The sequence below is a fragment of the Myripristis murdjan genome, chromosome 4 (assembly GCF_902150065.1).
Source record: "Myripristis murdjan chromosome 4, fMyrMur1.1, whole genome shotgun sequence".
Lineage (NCBI taxonomy): Eukaryota > Metazoa > Chordata > Actinopteri > Holocentriformes > Holocentridae > Myripristis > Myripristis murdjan.
In genome coordinates, this window is record NC_043983.1 from 33,127,767 (window position 1) to 33,141,427 (window position 13,661).

Here is a 13,661-nt window from a genome sequence, read left to right on the forward strand (position 1 = left end):
CACCTCCTGAACCGTTCCTGTGGCAGGTAGACACCTTTGTTCGCCTGGATACTCCCTTTTTGAAACAAGGTTAACAGCAAAAATATCACCAAACCACAGAGGAATGGACATTGTAGTGCCATCTTTGGCTCAATCGGTGTAATTTAAAAAATGCAGAGTGAAAAAGTAATGAGATGCATTATTCCCATCATTCCCACAAGCGTTCCTGTGTCTGAGAGACTGTGTATTATTGAAGGACACACGATGAATAATGCAGCACCTCACCCACTGGACTCTCAGTGTTGTTCTAAAAATGGTGTAGTGATGTCGTATATTACATGTGACAAACTGGCTGAACAAAAAAGCGATATAGCGCAGTGCCCTCACACTGATCAGTGTCTTTCAAAAAATGTCAAAACTCAATGGTGAGCTGCATCATCTTCCCAAGTTCTGTCACAATCTGATCAACTGTGTTGGAGATATCGTGAGCAGACATGGGGACAAATTAAAAGAGCCATACCAGTGATTTAGAAAGTTTGGCCCATTTATTACAATTTCCCCACATTTTACATTGCAGCAAAAAAATCATTTTGCAAATTATTAGTAAACATTTCACAGTATGCAATCAAAAATTAAAACTTCAAATTTGAATTTTTGATGGAAACAGCCACTTTCTAATGTTCTGCTTCTGGACCACAGAACCGATAACTGGCTGTGTAAAGCAAACGTTTCCAGGTGGACTGTTTAATTTCAAAAAGTCATCAAAACACAACGGTGCTGCTGCTGCTTTTAGGAAAACTCATGTGGGGGACTTTATTATGGTGATGGAAAACTGGTGTGAAGAAAGTCTGAAGTCTCTGAAAGTTCATTTTCATATCGTAGTGGAATGAATGGAAACCAACAGCTGGAGGAAAGAGGAAAAATGATATGGCAGCTCTAAACGACTTACTTTGGGAGAAGATTAGCAGAAACGTTAAGTATAAACATTTTGAAGATATTACGCTAAACATACAAAATCACTGGTATGGTCCTTTAACAACATGGAAGGGACAAATCTTCCGTGAACGAATCCTGTGTGTCGTGAAAGCATTTTCTCCGCAGGCCTTGAAAACCTCTATTAGCGGCGGTGAACTTTTACAAAATACTATCTCTCTTGGATGGAAAGCTTTTCACTTCAATTCACAAGCATTTTCCTGCCCCTGAAAAGTAAATGGGCAAACTAGGCTCGAGATGTGGAGGTACAAATTGTTTAGATAAAGATGAACCTTGTGTACGCACTGCAGTTAAAGTACATGTGTGTGTTTGTCCAGGAGCAAATGACGGGTACTTACCGAGATGGGCATGTTGGACTGCGCTGACCTCTGCTGCCAAGTCACAAACAGGTTCTCAATCTTCATCTGCTTCTCCATTTCTGTCAGAACAGATATAAATCCTTTTTTTTTTTTTCTGAACACGATGCACTGTGGGTGAGTGAGGGTCAGGGGCAAAACAATTTCAGACATAATTCATTTCTCTCTGCCAGAGAGACCTTTCAGGTTTCAATGTTAGTAGTACATCATGTGACTTTGCCTTGACTCCAGGCTTGATGTGTGACTCTTTGCATCAAAAACTACAAAATCCAGTCCAGCAATATAGAAATTCTCAAGCATTAGAGAGCCGTGTTAGCCTGGTGCTGGCCTGTTATATCACATAGTGGATGCATCTGTGCATTCCTACACACCACACGTCCCTCGGCATCGGCTGCTCTTCCTGCCTAGGTGTGCTGGGGCGAAGGCCTCTCCGTGTCTTTATCCCTGACACTGCCTGAATGCAGAATTGTAAACTATGTTGAGGCCAGTGTACACTTAATGGAAACAAGGAGTACCATTTTCTCTGAGAAGCTAAAGGCATTTTAAACCGCTGACATTAACATCAGGGTGGATGAAGCAGAAGCGATAAGAAACAGATTAATGTTTAAGGTCCTTTTTCATAAAACATTGTGGCGCTCTGCAGCTCCGTAATTGAACTTTGTCATAAATTTAGTGGGTTTGTCGGTGCTATAATAAAGCTGCATTACCACTGCATTTTTCACAGAGATAGCCATTGTGACAGCCGATGGAAATCACCCTATTAATTAAATATTAATACATTTAATGGCCTTCCTGATTATCTGGCCTGTGTTCAAGCTCCGTTGACCAAATGCACAGAAATGTCTCTCTGAAGTGAAGAAGTAGTGACACATCACGCAAAATTGGAAAAAATTTGGAAAAGATACAAGTTATTCCTAAAATTAGCATCAGTGTAGAGCATAAAGTAGTTATTACTGTTTTCTTATCCAAAAACATGAATTCAGGGATGTTGATTCGTTAAACTTTAAGCTATGATAAAGTCTTTGCGTTGATAATAATTTGCCTCTAAATCCTTCAAATACTCTGCTCTTCCCAAAAGTTCTGAGAAATGACGGATGAATGACAAAACACTATTTCGTCAATGTGATAAATTATTAGTTGTAGAGACTGACAATCATTATTATTTGGTCAATATTATTTGTTATTTTTTCATATATGGCTCCAAATATATTTCTGCCAATCTTGAGCTGAATTTTGCTCTCCACTACAACGTTAATTAAAATTGGTCCAATTTGCCATTAATTCAAGAGGTTAGGGTCAACTGCAGAACATTTGAACCATTTAGAATGGTAGATTAAACAACCATGATCAAAAACCTGCAGGTGGTCGAAGCAGCAACGTTCTGGTTGTACTGCATTGGTTATTTTTATGTTTGTGAAGAGATCGAGAGGTTATGTTGAGGGCACAAGGACTGACTCACTCGGCTCCAATGAGGTAAGCAGAGAAGCGCTAATTTAATATTTGCAGAGAGCATGCGAGCACCTGTGAAGTCTCTTTAAGAAGCTGTCACGGTTCCAAAACAGCAAATAATATATATACATTTCTATTTATGCATATGCTCAATCTAAGATGCAGCGCACATGTCGCTTTCAGCCAGGTATGAAGGGCTTGAAGCCGTGAGAGATGCCTGTGCTTGACACCATCAGAGTCTGACCTGAGATCAGAGCCCACTTGGCACTCGAGTTTCCACTGGTGGGAGAGAAAGATCCATTCTGCACCAGGCACAATCCTCTGTGAGCTGTTCAGATTGCCTCCTGCTGGTGTCATCTGAACGAACGTGAACCACAATCTTAGAGCAGCACCAAGTGTTTGCTCCGGAGTTGAAGGTAATCGTAACAGGATGTCCATCACGCAGGCTCCAGGGAGACAAGACCCGACATCCAAGATCTAACATCCTTGGTTAGAGAGTCCCAGAGGATTAGCTTTGTTGGAGGGGTCTGTGATGGACCGGACCTTGACGAAGATGCAGGTGGAGAGCAGGTCAGGTTGCTGGAGGTAAGAGGCGATCGCTTCCCTAAGTGATGACAAACTGTCTGCCACTGAGGGGGCAGGGGCTAAACTGACTGATATTGGGCTGGATGGCTGGGGCGCCTGCCGTTATCTGTTCTTGGGGAGCAACAAAGGGAACACATCACTTCTCAGAGGGTAAGACTGGAGTTTGGCGATGTGTCCTGCAGGAAAGTGGATTAGTAGCCAGAACAGCAGCTGCTCTTGGCAGGGAAGGCAGCCAAGAGGGCCAGGCACCGAGTTTACAGGAGAGAGAAACTCATTCAGCTCATTCAGCACCTGGAACCTGCTACCCTGCTGGAAGGCCTATTTTGCTTGGCGAACATGGGAACATTTTCCCCGCTTTTGTTGCTCCACAAGGCAGTGATGTGAGAGTAACGAGCCAGGAACTTGGGCTTTGCTCCAAGCCTGGACCAGTAAACACCTAGAGAAGCTGGCGGGACCATGACTGGCACCGGCTGGTTTTGTTGAGGGTGACCTAATGCTCGGTTCAGGCCAGAGCAAATCCACACGTGTGCAGGAGCTTGGCTGTTCACACCACAAGCATATTTCTCAGTGCCGATTATGTGTGAATTCTCACTCTCTGTCCCTTTCTCTTGCGGTGTAGACAGAACTGTCAAACATGAGGAATACAAATGTAATCTGATGGTTGAGTCTGCATGGCTCTCATGGTTACACTGAGCTACAAACATGATTTCAGTTCTTGTAGCTCTAGAAATGAAGCTGTTTAGCCTCTGACAGAAAACAGTGTGTTTTCAGTGGAAATGGAAGTGGAAGAGAGACATGCCAATAAGGAAACCATGCAGACTGCATTTTCAGATAAAGCAGTGATACCATTTCTAACAAATATAGTGGATGGGCAGGTTTTGAAATTTCATCAAAATGTGGGAGAAACCCAGGGGAAATGAAACCCCAGGAGAACAGCAGGAAAATCAGAGGAGTCGGCAAGCATGGGATGCAAATTTGACCATCTAGAGTGTATTTTCAGTGTGTTTTTGCTCACGGTGCGCCAAGAAATTAGACTAGACACTGAAACTGGAACTTCAGATTGAGAGCCACCTGCAGACCTCCACACCGCAGCACATCTGACATGGGCTGGAGGGAACAAGGAAAGGAAGCAGGCAGGACTTTGTGGTGCTTCAGTGTCCTCTCTGGACCAGCCGTAAGGGAGTCTAATTGATTTGATAGTCTGCCCACTTGGTCAGCACCTACTGCACACCTGACTGGCCAGGAAGGGCCCTCCCTCTCTCTGTTGTCCTTCCAAAGATTTCTGCTCTTTTCTTTCTTACATCTTTGGGTTTCTTGGGGAGTTTTTTCTTGCCCACTATGAAGATTTAAGTCACAGGTGGTTGATTTTGGTGCTTCCGTGTCCGTCTGAAGCAGCTGTAAGGAAGTGCGGGGTCTTTAAGTGCACCTTAGAGGACCGTTGCATGAACAAATTGACATTCCTCCTCCTTGATATGGTGCAGAAACTCTGTCGTCATGTTTAATGACCTTTTGTGACTGCTTCATGCAAACAGTGCTCTCATGAGGAGAGGTTAAGTGGAGGTGTTGTGCCTGACAGAGTGCGAGCAGGCTCAAGAGGTCTTCCACTCATCTGATAGATTAGGGCTCAATAAAAATAACAGCAGTAAAAACGAGGCTGATGAAGATAAACCAAAGGACCACGACTTGGCCTTGTGCCACGCGCTTCTGACCCGGTCTCAGCAAGTGGGTGGTGAAAGAACAAATCATGGTGATCCATGACACCAAAACTGCACTGCTCTACTTAAGCACTTCTGACACGTGTCCTGCTGCATCTCTCCTCCTGCTCAGGCACAATCAATTTCATTGCAACTCATCAAAATAAAACATGGATGCACTTGAAAAAAAAAAAAAAAGTGCACACAAGACCTAAAGGCTGCAAAGATGTGTGCAATCTAACAAACTGACATTGTCATTATTATAGTTATTCTCTTTCTCTTTACCTCTCCGCTCGGCAGCTTTGACTTCCAGGAGCTGGGCCCCATGCCGTGCCACCACGTCCCCTCCGTCGGGGCCTCCGGCCAGGGCTCGGGTGACGCTGACGTCCCTCAGCGCCTCGTCGAAGGGCAGCAGCTCAGAGGGGAAGTGGAGAGGAGCCAGGCTTCGGCCGGAGCCACCTAACCTCCCCTGCTCTTTGCTGGGCACCGGAGGGACCGCGCTGCGCAGCAAGGCATCGGGCTCCATGGAGGGGCCGAGGAAGGGGTTGGGATCCTGATGCAAAGAGAGAAGAGAGAAGAGTGATCATCTAATCTCATTTGTACTTTGTAAATCCAGCAAGCATGTAGCATTATCTGTGGCTTACTGAGTTTTATTTCCTCACACTTAAGATTTTTATTGTTCTGCGCTACTTCTTTGTTCGAGTTCAACTGTATTTCAACACTTTGCTAACAGTGTTCAAGTGACATTCATGCTAGTAAGGCAAACTGAATCAGAGACACTTCACTTAGATTATTGCAGTCGCCATGGCAACAACACAAGCCGCTGAAAGGCAGACTGTTGTAATCTAGCCGTGTGGATAATGCATGCTTACCAGCCTCACTGAGTGAAAAAATGTCATTTAATTTTGCGGCATTAAAGTTATTCAGTTTATTCAGAGCAGTCTCCTTTTATAATCCTCTGTGTCTCTGAATTGAACTGAGAGAGAGACAGAACTGGAAGGAGGGGAGAGAGAGAGAGAGAGGGAGAGAGAGAGAGAGAGAGAGAGAGAGAGAGAGAGAGAGAGAGATTTTTTTTTATGGGGGGGTGGGAGGTGGGGTTGTTATCTGTGGGCCTGTGAGGTCCTTTGAGACCATGAACTGTGATTTGGAGCCCTAAATAAACTTGAACTTCTTTACCTTCAGGCTCTACTGAGGGACACATGTGGATCCACTCTGATCCAAGATAATCTGACTCACTTGATGCAGAAATACCATGAGGACGTTAAAAACCTGGGAGCCAGAATTCATTTCGGATCTGAAAAGTACCATAACTCCAGAGCCTTGTTCACTGTAATCAACTCTATTGTTGCCCCGTCCTCCCCTGGCAACGACTGAAGCATCGCCTGACAAATGTGAGCGGCTCTAATTATTCTTTTTAAACTAGGTCGAGGATATGAGACAGCAAATTATCCCGCTTAACAAATTTTAGATTTCCCCCGTGTAAGTTCTGCTTATACAGATATCAATCAGTGACTTAATGGAGGCACTTTCTCATATGAACTCCTACATGCCTGCTCCAAGTGATTCCTACAGTAATTTGTGAAGGTAGTCCTGGATGCAGTTGGCCCATCCATCCTTTCCATTTTAAATGTTTAATTTGCTGACGGTGTTTTGCCCCTCTGATTCAAGCATGCCGTCTTAGATCCTTCCCTCCTAAATCACTACCAACTCATACCCAAGTTACAGATTTTATTTAAGGGTTTTGAGAAATGGCTGCAAACACACAGATTTCAAATTGATAATAACTTCAGTCTACTTTTAGATTACTTCAGAAGAGAAAATGCACTTATAAATGTGGCAAATGGGCCGTTATGAACAGCAGACACAGGTAATTATTTCGTTTTGGTCCTTATTGGATCTCAGCGTGAGTTTTAACACCGTGGAGCACACCAGCTGATTAGGCTCTATGCATGACTGAGTCGGTGTCACTGGTTCAGGTCCTGCCTTTTAAATCAGAGTTGAAGCTATTCTGTTCGAACTTCCGACTGAAAACAATTACTCTGATTTTGTTTTTCCCTTGATCATTTTTTTTTCTTTGGTCGAAAAATAACAAATGCACATACACAGACACACGAGACAATCAACACATCGCTGTGAAAGTAAGAGCATTAGTAAAAAGAGTTATTGCACATCTCAAATGATAATTGCACACAACACAACCTCAAAAAGATGGTTTACACGAACACCACAATATTGCGTGGTGCAGATTATGATTTTGTGTCGTGGTTAAATTCCACAACATCTGTCCAAACAGGCAGTTCTAACACAGAATGTGCAGTTATTATATTGTGCTGTGCCCCAGGGATTCAATTTTAGATCCTGCTCATTTTCGGTCTGTATGTGCTTCCTCTTGGCTGCACGTTACAGATGTAAGATGTTTCCTTCCATTGTTACAAAGGTGATACAGAAACGTGTCCGCCTGGGAAATCAAATGACCATGGCGGTGACATGTTGACATTCCCCGTCGCAGAAGTTTCTGCAACTAAACAAGGACAAGTCTGAGGTTGTTTTTGTTTTTTGTTTGTTTGTTTGTTTTTTTTTAGTTCACCCAACTCTGTCAAGTCAATTCAGAGGGGTTAAGGATGCCTGTCCTCTAATGGAGAGCCTTGTGCTTGTTATCTTGGTGTGCTATTAGACTCAGGTGAAACTCGGGTAGGTAGGTAGGTAGATAGATGGATGGACAGGGTACTTTTTTGATGACCACAAGAAAAAGTTATGTTGTAGCAGCAGTTACACTGTGATAAACACAACGGGCTCTATCTTACAGCCGGCGCAAAGTGTCTTTTCTAGTTTCAAAGCGGCTCAGTTGTCATTTCCCACTTTGAGTAAAAATCAAAGTGTCTTGTGTTGCTCTTAAAATGAGCTGTGCTCAGCTGCATTGTTGCTGCGTTGCTGTCTTGAGGCAGTCGAAAGTGACTGAGCAACAAAAAGCAGCTCTGAAGTCAGTGCTGCAGGTTTCTCTGTTATTTGCAGCTCATTATCAAGATGGTAATGCGTGGCACATTGGTTGGTTTATTGCAAACGGCCAAAGCACACCCATGATTAATGAAGAGACTCAGTAACACTTTTGAACCAGGCGTCTGGTGCAACAACACTTTTTCTGCTGTTAAAATAGCAAAAGTGGACTTGGACACACTCAATGGTATATTGGTAAAACAGAGCCCTATATCACGAAAGATAAAGAAAAAGAAAGTTGTTCAGCTGTGTTTTCATCAGCTAAGGATTACACCTCAAATTAAATCATTTGTAATGACAGCAACCGAGAAAGACTTAACCTGTTTAACCTTCAACACCTCAGAATCTGTGTTGATAGACTGACCAAAAACTTTCTTCTTTCTCAACACCCAACTGAGCTCAAAGGGAGATCACAGTTTTGCAGGGACGCACAATTAACCTTGGAACAGACTGCCAGTGTCAACAAGACGAGCCAAACTAGTTTCTATTTTTCTCATAAATCTGCTTTAACTTGATCTCTTTTTGTGCGATCTTATAACTCCCCCACTATTTTAGATTATTGTTTGTCCTCACTCTGTCAAGTGTGGCATGTAAAATATATATTTATCTATAACCGGCTCGACTAAATCAACATAAACCCAAAACTCTGTCACTGCAACATCCCTGGAAATACTTTACTTTAAAGCACTGAGTCAAAGAAAAGGAATTTATAAAACAGCTGTCATAGAAATTTCAGAAAAGAAAGACACAAATTTCTCGGTTCGCACAGCAAACAAAATGAGACTGGGGATGTGATGTGAAATATTTCCCAATCAGAGATGTGGATCTCCCAAAATTTCATACACAGATATGCAAGTGTTGCTTGCATGTACACATTCTCTCTTTAACCTGTACTAATTCTGATTAATATTTCTGACTATACTTTGGCGACACAAGTTAACTTGTCACGCTGATAAAGACTAATTCTGACTCTGAGGACGAGACGGAGAGATGGATAAAGAAAAAAGCCATTATCATTTTCTTAGTTCATCAGTTTCTCAGTTCCTCCTATACAAATTTGTTTAAGTGCCAAAAAATAAACAATATAAATCCAAAATAAATCAGCTGAGAGGAAGACAGGTATGAGATTAAAGCGGGAAAGCTGTGAGGATTTAATCAGGTCACTGAAGGAAAACCAAAGGCTCTCAAGGAGGCAAAATGTCAGGAAAAAAATTATTAATGGGCTTCAAACATGTCAAAGTTACAGGATGATTTGTTTCGCATCTAAATTTCATGAGACATATTAAATCCCACTTTCCTCTGGTGTGCTAGATTAAAAAATAATAATACTAATAAAAACTTGGGATAGTACAGGAAAGCAGTTTGAAGTGTGAGAGCCGCACTCTGACCATGAAAGGCAAAAATTAAACCTCAAGGTCAAATTTTATTTATTTATTTATTTATTTTGGTAAAATGATACTAACGTAGATTATTTCTCTTTTGTATTATCTTCTGTATTTTTATGTCAGTGTCCATATTATGAAATGACTGACATTGTCTTTGCTATTTTGGATGCAATCTTACCTTTTGATGTCATGACATATTTCCACTTGCTGTCTCTGTCCAATGTGTTTGCTTTCTTATAAATCACTTCTGAAGACTTACTTACTGTAAGACTTTATAATTTTTCTGTTATTTTTATGACTACTTTAAGTCTTAACTACGGTGCACTTTTTGGCATTGCACTTGAGTCTCACACTGTTTTATTTTAAGTTTAAGTCTATTTTAACATTGCCTTAATGTACCCTTTTTAATCATTCATTGTGTTTTACATTTGCATTATTCCCTATGCTTTCCTGTTTCTTAAATTACTGCATATTTTATTGGGTTTTTTTTTTTTTTTTTGGATATCATGCAGTGGAGAGAAAAGAAATATTGGGCAGAGGATATGGCACAACATGTGACAAAAAGCCCCAAACCAGCCTCGAACTCGGGACCGTACACAGTATCTCTGATGTGCATGCTTTCTGATTTTCTAGAGAGAATCATGACCGGATTTGATGTGCTGTGCTGTCATGAAATCGGCTTAAATTGAATGGAAACATGAGACGCTGTTGTAAGAAGTGTTGCGTTATCAGCAGGGGGTCGGCAGCTTTTGTGCAGCATTCTGTGCATGCCTTTTCAAAAATATATTTTTAACTAACAGGGTTCAAGAGAGAAAATCGAAACCCCTCTTATTCAAAGAAAAAAAAACCAAACAAACATCAATGTATGTTCAACGATAAAAATAAAGCGCATCGATGGACATAGTGTGGTATTGTAATAAAAGCCCAGGGCGGCGTTCATCTGCCCTGGTCGCTGTTGAGGGTAACTTTTGGGTAAGTTTGTTCAGCGGAGCAGCTCATGACCCAGATGCCCCAGCGTGGCAGAGCTGGCTGCTTCATGCCCACGGGCTGGAGGGTCAAACTGTGCACTGGTGCTCACTCTGCTCCTCATCAGGACCATGACAGATGATGCTCTGTTCGGGCAAATTTTCTGCTGCTCTGACTCTGCCTTCTGTCTGCATTCATTACTGCTGGAGTGATTAAGAGTGGGGCCATCGGAGGGAAAGGAAAAGTTTGGTCATTTCTTTTTCTTTCAGCTTGTTTTATAATTGGTTGTAAGGGGAGAGGCTAAAAGGTCACTCAGCATTCTTGGTCGCCGCTCTAAATAAACTGCAGCTTCGGCCCGTTATTCAGTAATGATGTAAGAGCCCTAACAGCAAAATGTGTTATTTTTTTTTTTTATCTTAACTTTTAGTTATCCAGGGAAAGTCAACTGTTTTTCATCACAAGCCTGGCTTCACACACTCTCAGCGTGTGCTGTTGGCTTCTGGGAGCGGTCCAGTAAAACCCATTCTCTCTTACTGGTAGGAGCCCAGTACAAACACGGGCTTTTAAAGTGGCCCCCAAGCAACACGACTGGAGCAGATGGAGTTCACTGCCTTGCTGAAGGGCATCTCAACAGTAGTTTTTAAGGGAAAGGAGGGTATTTCTTATTCACTTTCTCTACCCATATTTTAAGCTGACCTTTCCCTTACTTCTAGGCCACGAACAGGCAAGTAAGTTTGAGAGAGGGCCACTTCATTTTCTATTTGGTGGTGAGGCAGAACATAATCAAAGCATAGAAACTGAACTGAGTACAACCGGTGTCGGCCTTTGTTTCACGACAAATCAGGGTATTTCCAGGTGGTTCACGTTGCTACGGCGACAGCTGTAAACATTCAACCGACGTCAACACGTTGGCAGAAGAGTTTGTTTACGTCAAGAAAACTGAATCACGGTTAATGGACACATGTTCTGTATTCACAAGAAAATAAAAGGACTGTGAAAATATCCTTGTGGCTCTTGATTTTGATTCAAATTAAAAAAACAAAACAAACAAACAAACAAAAAATGTTCTGGGAGAATTCAAGTCAAACATTATTTGGGGGGTAGATCTCACATTTCAACATGATATGTGAGACTTGCAATGTCACTCCTACTGTAATCAGGAGCGCCGGATTCACTTAAGTGGGGGGGCCAAAAAGACGCCGTGTCGGGAGGCAGTGATAATATTAATTAATAATGGTTAATATTGGTGTACCCCCCTCTCTCTTGCGAAATTGAGGACTTGTATTTTACCTAACGTATGAGTTTTTACTGTAAGTGTTGCAATACAGGGAACTCTGATTGTGCTCTGATTGGGCGGCAATGAAAATGAATGAAAAAAAATTGCCAATAAAAAATAGTGAGAAACTCCTGTATTTGAAAAAATCCTCAAATACTTCTAGGTTCTCCAGGTTCTCCCATGGTCAGGCCCACTCTTTTACAAGCATGACAGGCATTTCAGCCGGTGACCTGCGGCTATGGAAGTGAAAATCACCGGGCTTGAAGTTGGGAAAACCGAGTGTGTCTGCACCGCTGTCCTCTCAGCTACCAGCGGGAAGCGGCGAGGCTGACATGGCAGCTGACAGAAGATGTAAGGCAAGAGGAAAGGAAGAGTATAGAGGAGGACTGAGGTTAAATATTCATGGCAGACAGTTTTCTACCTGGCAGCACACTTAAATAACTAAATCACATGAAAGCATCCCTGTTCAAAATTCCCTATTCCATATCTCATCATGAATAAAAAAAAATATAGTAACTGGATAAATGGAGCCCACCAAGTGGTAAATGGATTCAGCTAGATCAGTGCTTCACTTTGTAAAGCAAGGTCATTGATCTCAGGCTGTGTTTTTTCTCTCCATGATGTGATCCGGGCAATGGACGAAAGCAGGAAAAAGATGGGATAACAGCCAGGAAAATGAAAATGCTTAGCAGAAACAAATGGCAGCTGTGTCTCTGAAAGCTAAAAGAAATTGAGAAATCTCATTTGTGTTTGTGACAGCACAAACCATCATTCTCATATTGATCGGCAGCACGAGATTTAATACAGCGGCTTCTGCAGTTTTGCTGAGACACTTAAAACCAGAAAACAACCCAATATAAGGCAGCGGGGAGGACTGATGGAGGTGCAGATAACACACACACACACACACACCATAACTGGAGCAGTAATTTAGGATGAGATTTAGAGAAAACCTTTGCTGCTCAACATTTATGCGACTTATATCTGGATATCTTATCTGGATGAGAAAAATCTAATGTTAATACAAGGTGTGAATGCACAAAGCTTACGTTGTAATGGGAATATGATGGGATCTGCCAGTCAGCCACAAGGCAAACTAATCTAAAATGCAGTGTTTCCCCAAAGGTTGTAAGTTTATTTCTGTATTATAGAAAGGCTGGGCTATCGACAACCTTTTATTCATGTTTCATTTAGTGACTCCAACAACTTAATTTCTCCAGGCACTGGAATCTCTCAATCTAGTATAGGCTATAAGTCAGCTATACATTGCAAAATTAGCTGACTATTATGCTTTAAACTCTGCATTCGGGCTGTGTCAGTGCAGACACCCTGCAACCTGAGGGAACACAGCGTCACAGGGGCAATGAATTACAGTCTCTACAGCTCAATAACAAGGTTTTTGGTGCTTGCAGCATTAAATCTTGATTGTTTGAGAACTACACCGGGAAGAATCACCTGCTTCAGGACCCAACATGATTACAAAAAAAAAAGGGCTTTGTCATCAGCATAGATAGATGTCACGTTAGGGATGCGCAGATCAGCTCTGACGCCATCCGAATCATCCACCTGCCACCCACCTGAATGATTTATTTTCTCAGATTTAGAGACTCACGTGGATATTTCACTCCACTTCTGCGTGTCCCTGTGGGCGATGCTACTTTTTAAATTACATCGAGCAGCATGCGCTTTCCAGGTGATTTCTTTAATGTGTGATTTGATTGTTTTCTGTAATGTTTCATGTTAAAAATTGGCTTTCGGTGATTATAAACGCTCCCATGTGTGCGGCAAAACTAAAAACAGTCATTAACTTGACAGCACAGAAGAAACTCCAGGGGAAACAGAAGTAAACTATATGCTTCTGGTTATTTTTTTATTTATTTTTTTTTTTTTTGTTAAGGTTTTTTTTTTTATTTTATTATTATTATTTTAGACAGCTGATGGAGCTCAGGATTTACCAGGAGGACATTTACTTTACTCCAAACAG

The 13,661-nt window shown here is 41.9% G+C and overlaps 1 protein-coding gene across 2 annotated transcripts in view; it reads right to left on the bottom strand.

Moving 5' to 3' along the window:
• The window catches only part of szt2 (SZT2 subunit of KICSTOR complex), a 156,002-nt gene that overhangs the window by 38,730 nt on the left and 103,611 nt on the right, over positions 1 to 13,661 (bottom strand). For both annotated transcript variants that reach the window (XM_030048953.1, XM_030048952.1), the window contains 2 exons: positions 5,342 to 5,609; positions 1,311 to 1,390 (listed from right to left, as the gene is read on the bottom strand). In XM_030048953.1, coding sequence (XP_029904813.1) covers positions 1,311 to 1,390; positions 5,342 to 5,609 — 348 coding nt within the window. The remainder of the gene's footprint in view (positions 1 to 1,310; positions 1,391 to 5,341; positions 5,610 to 13,661) is intronic.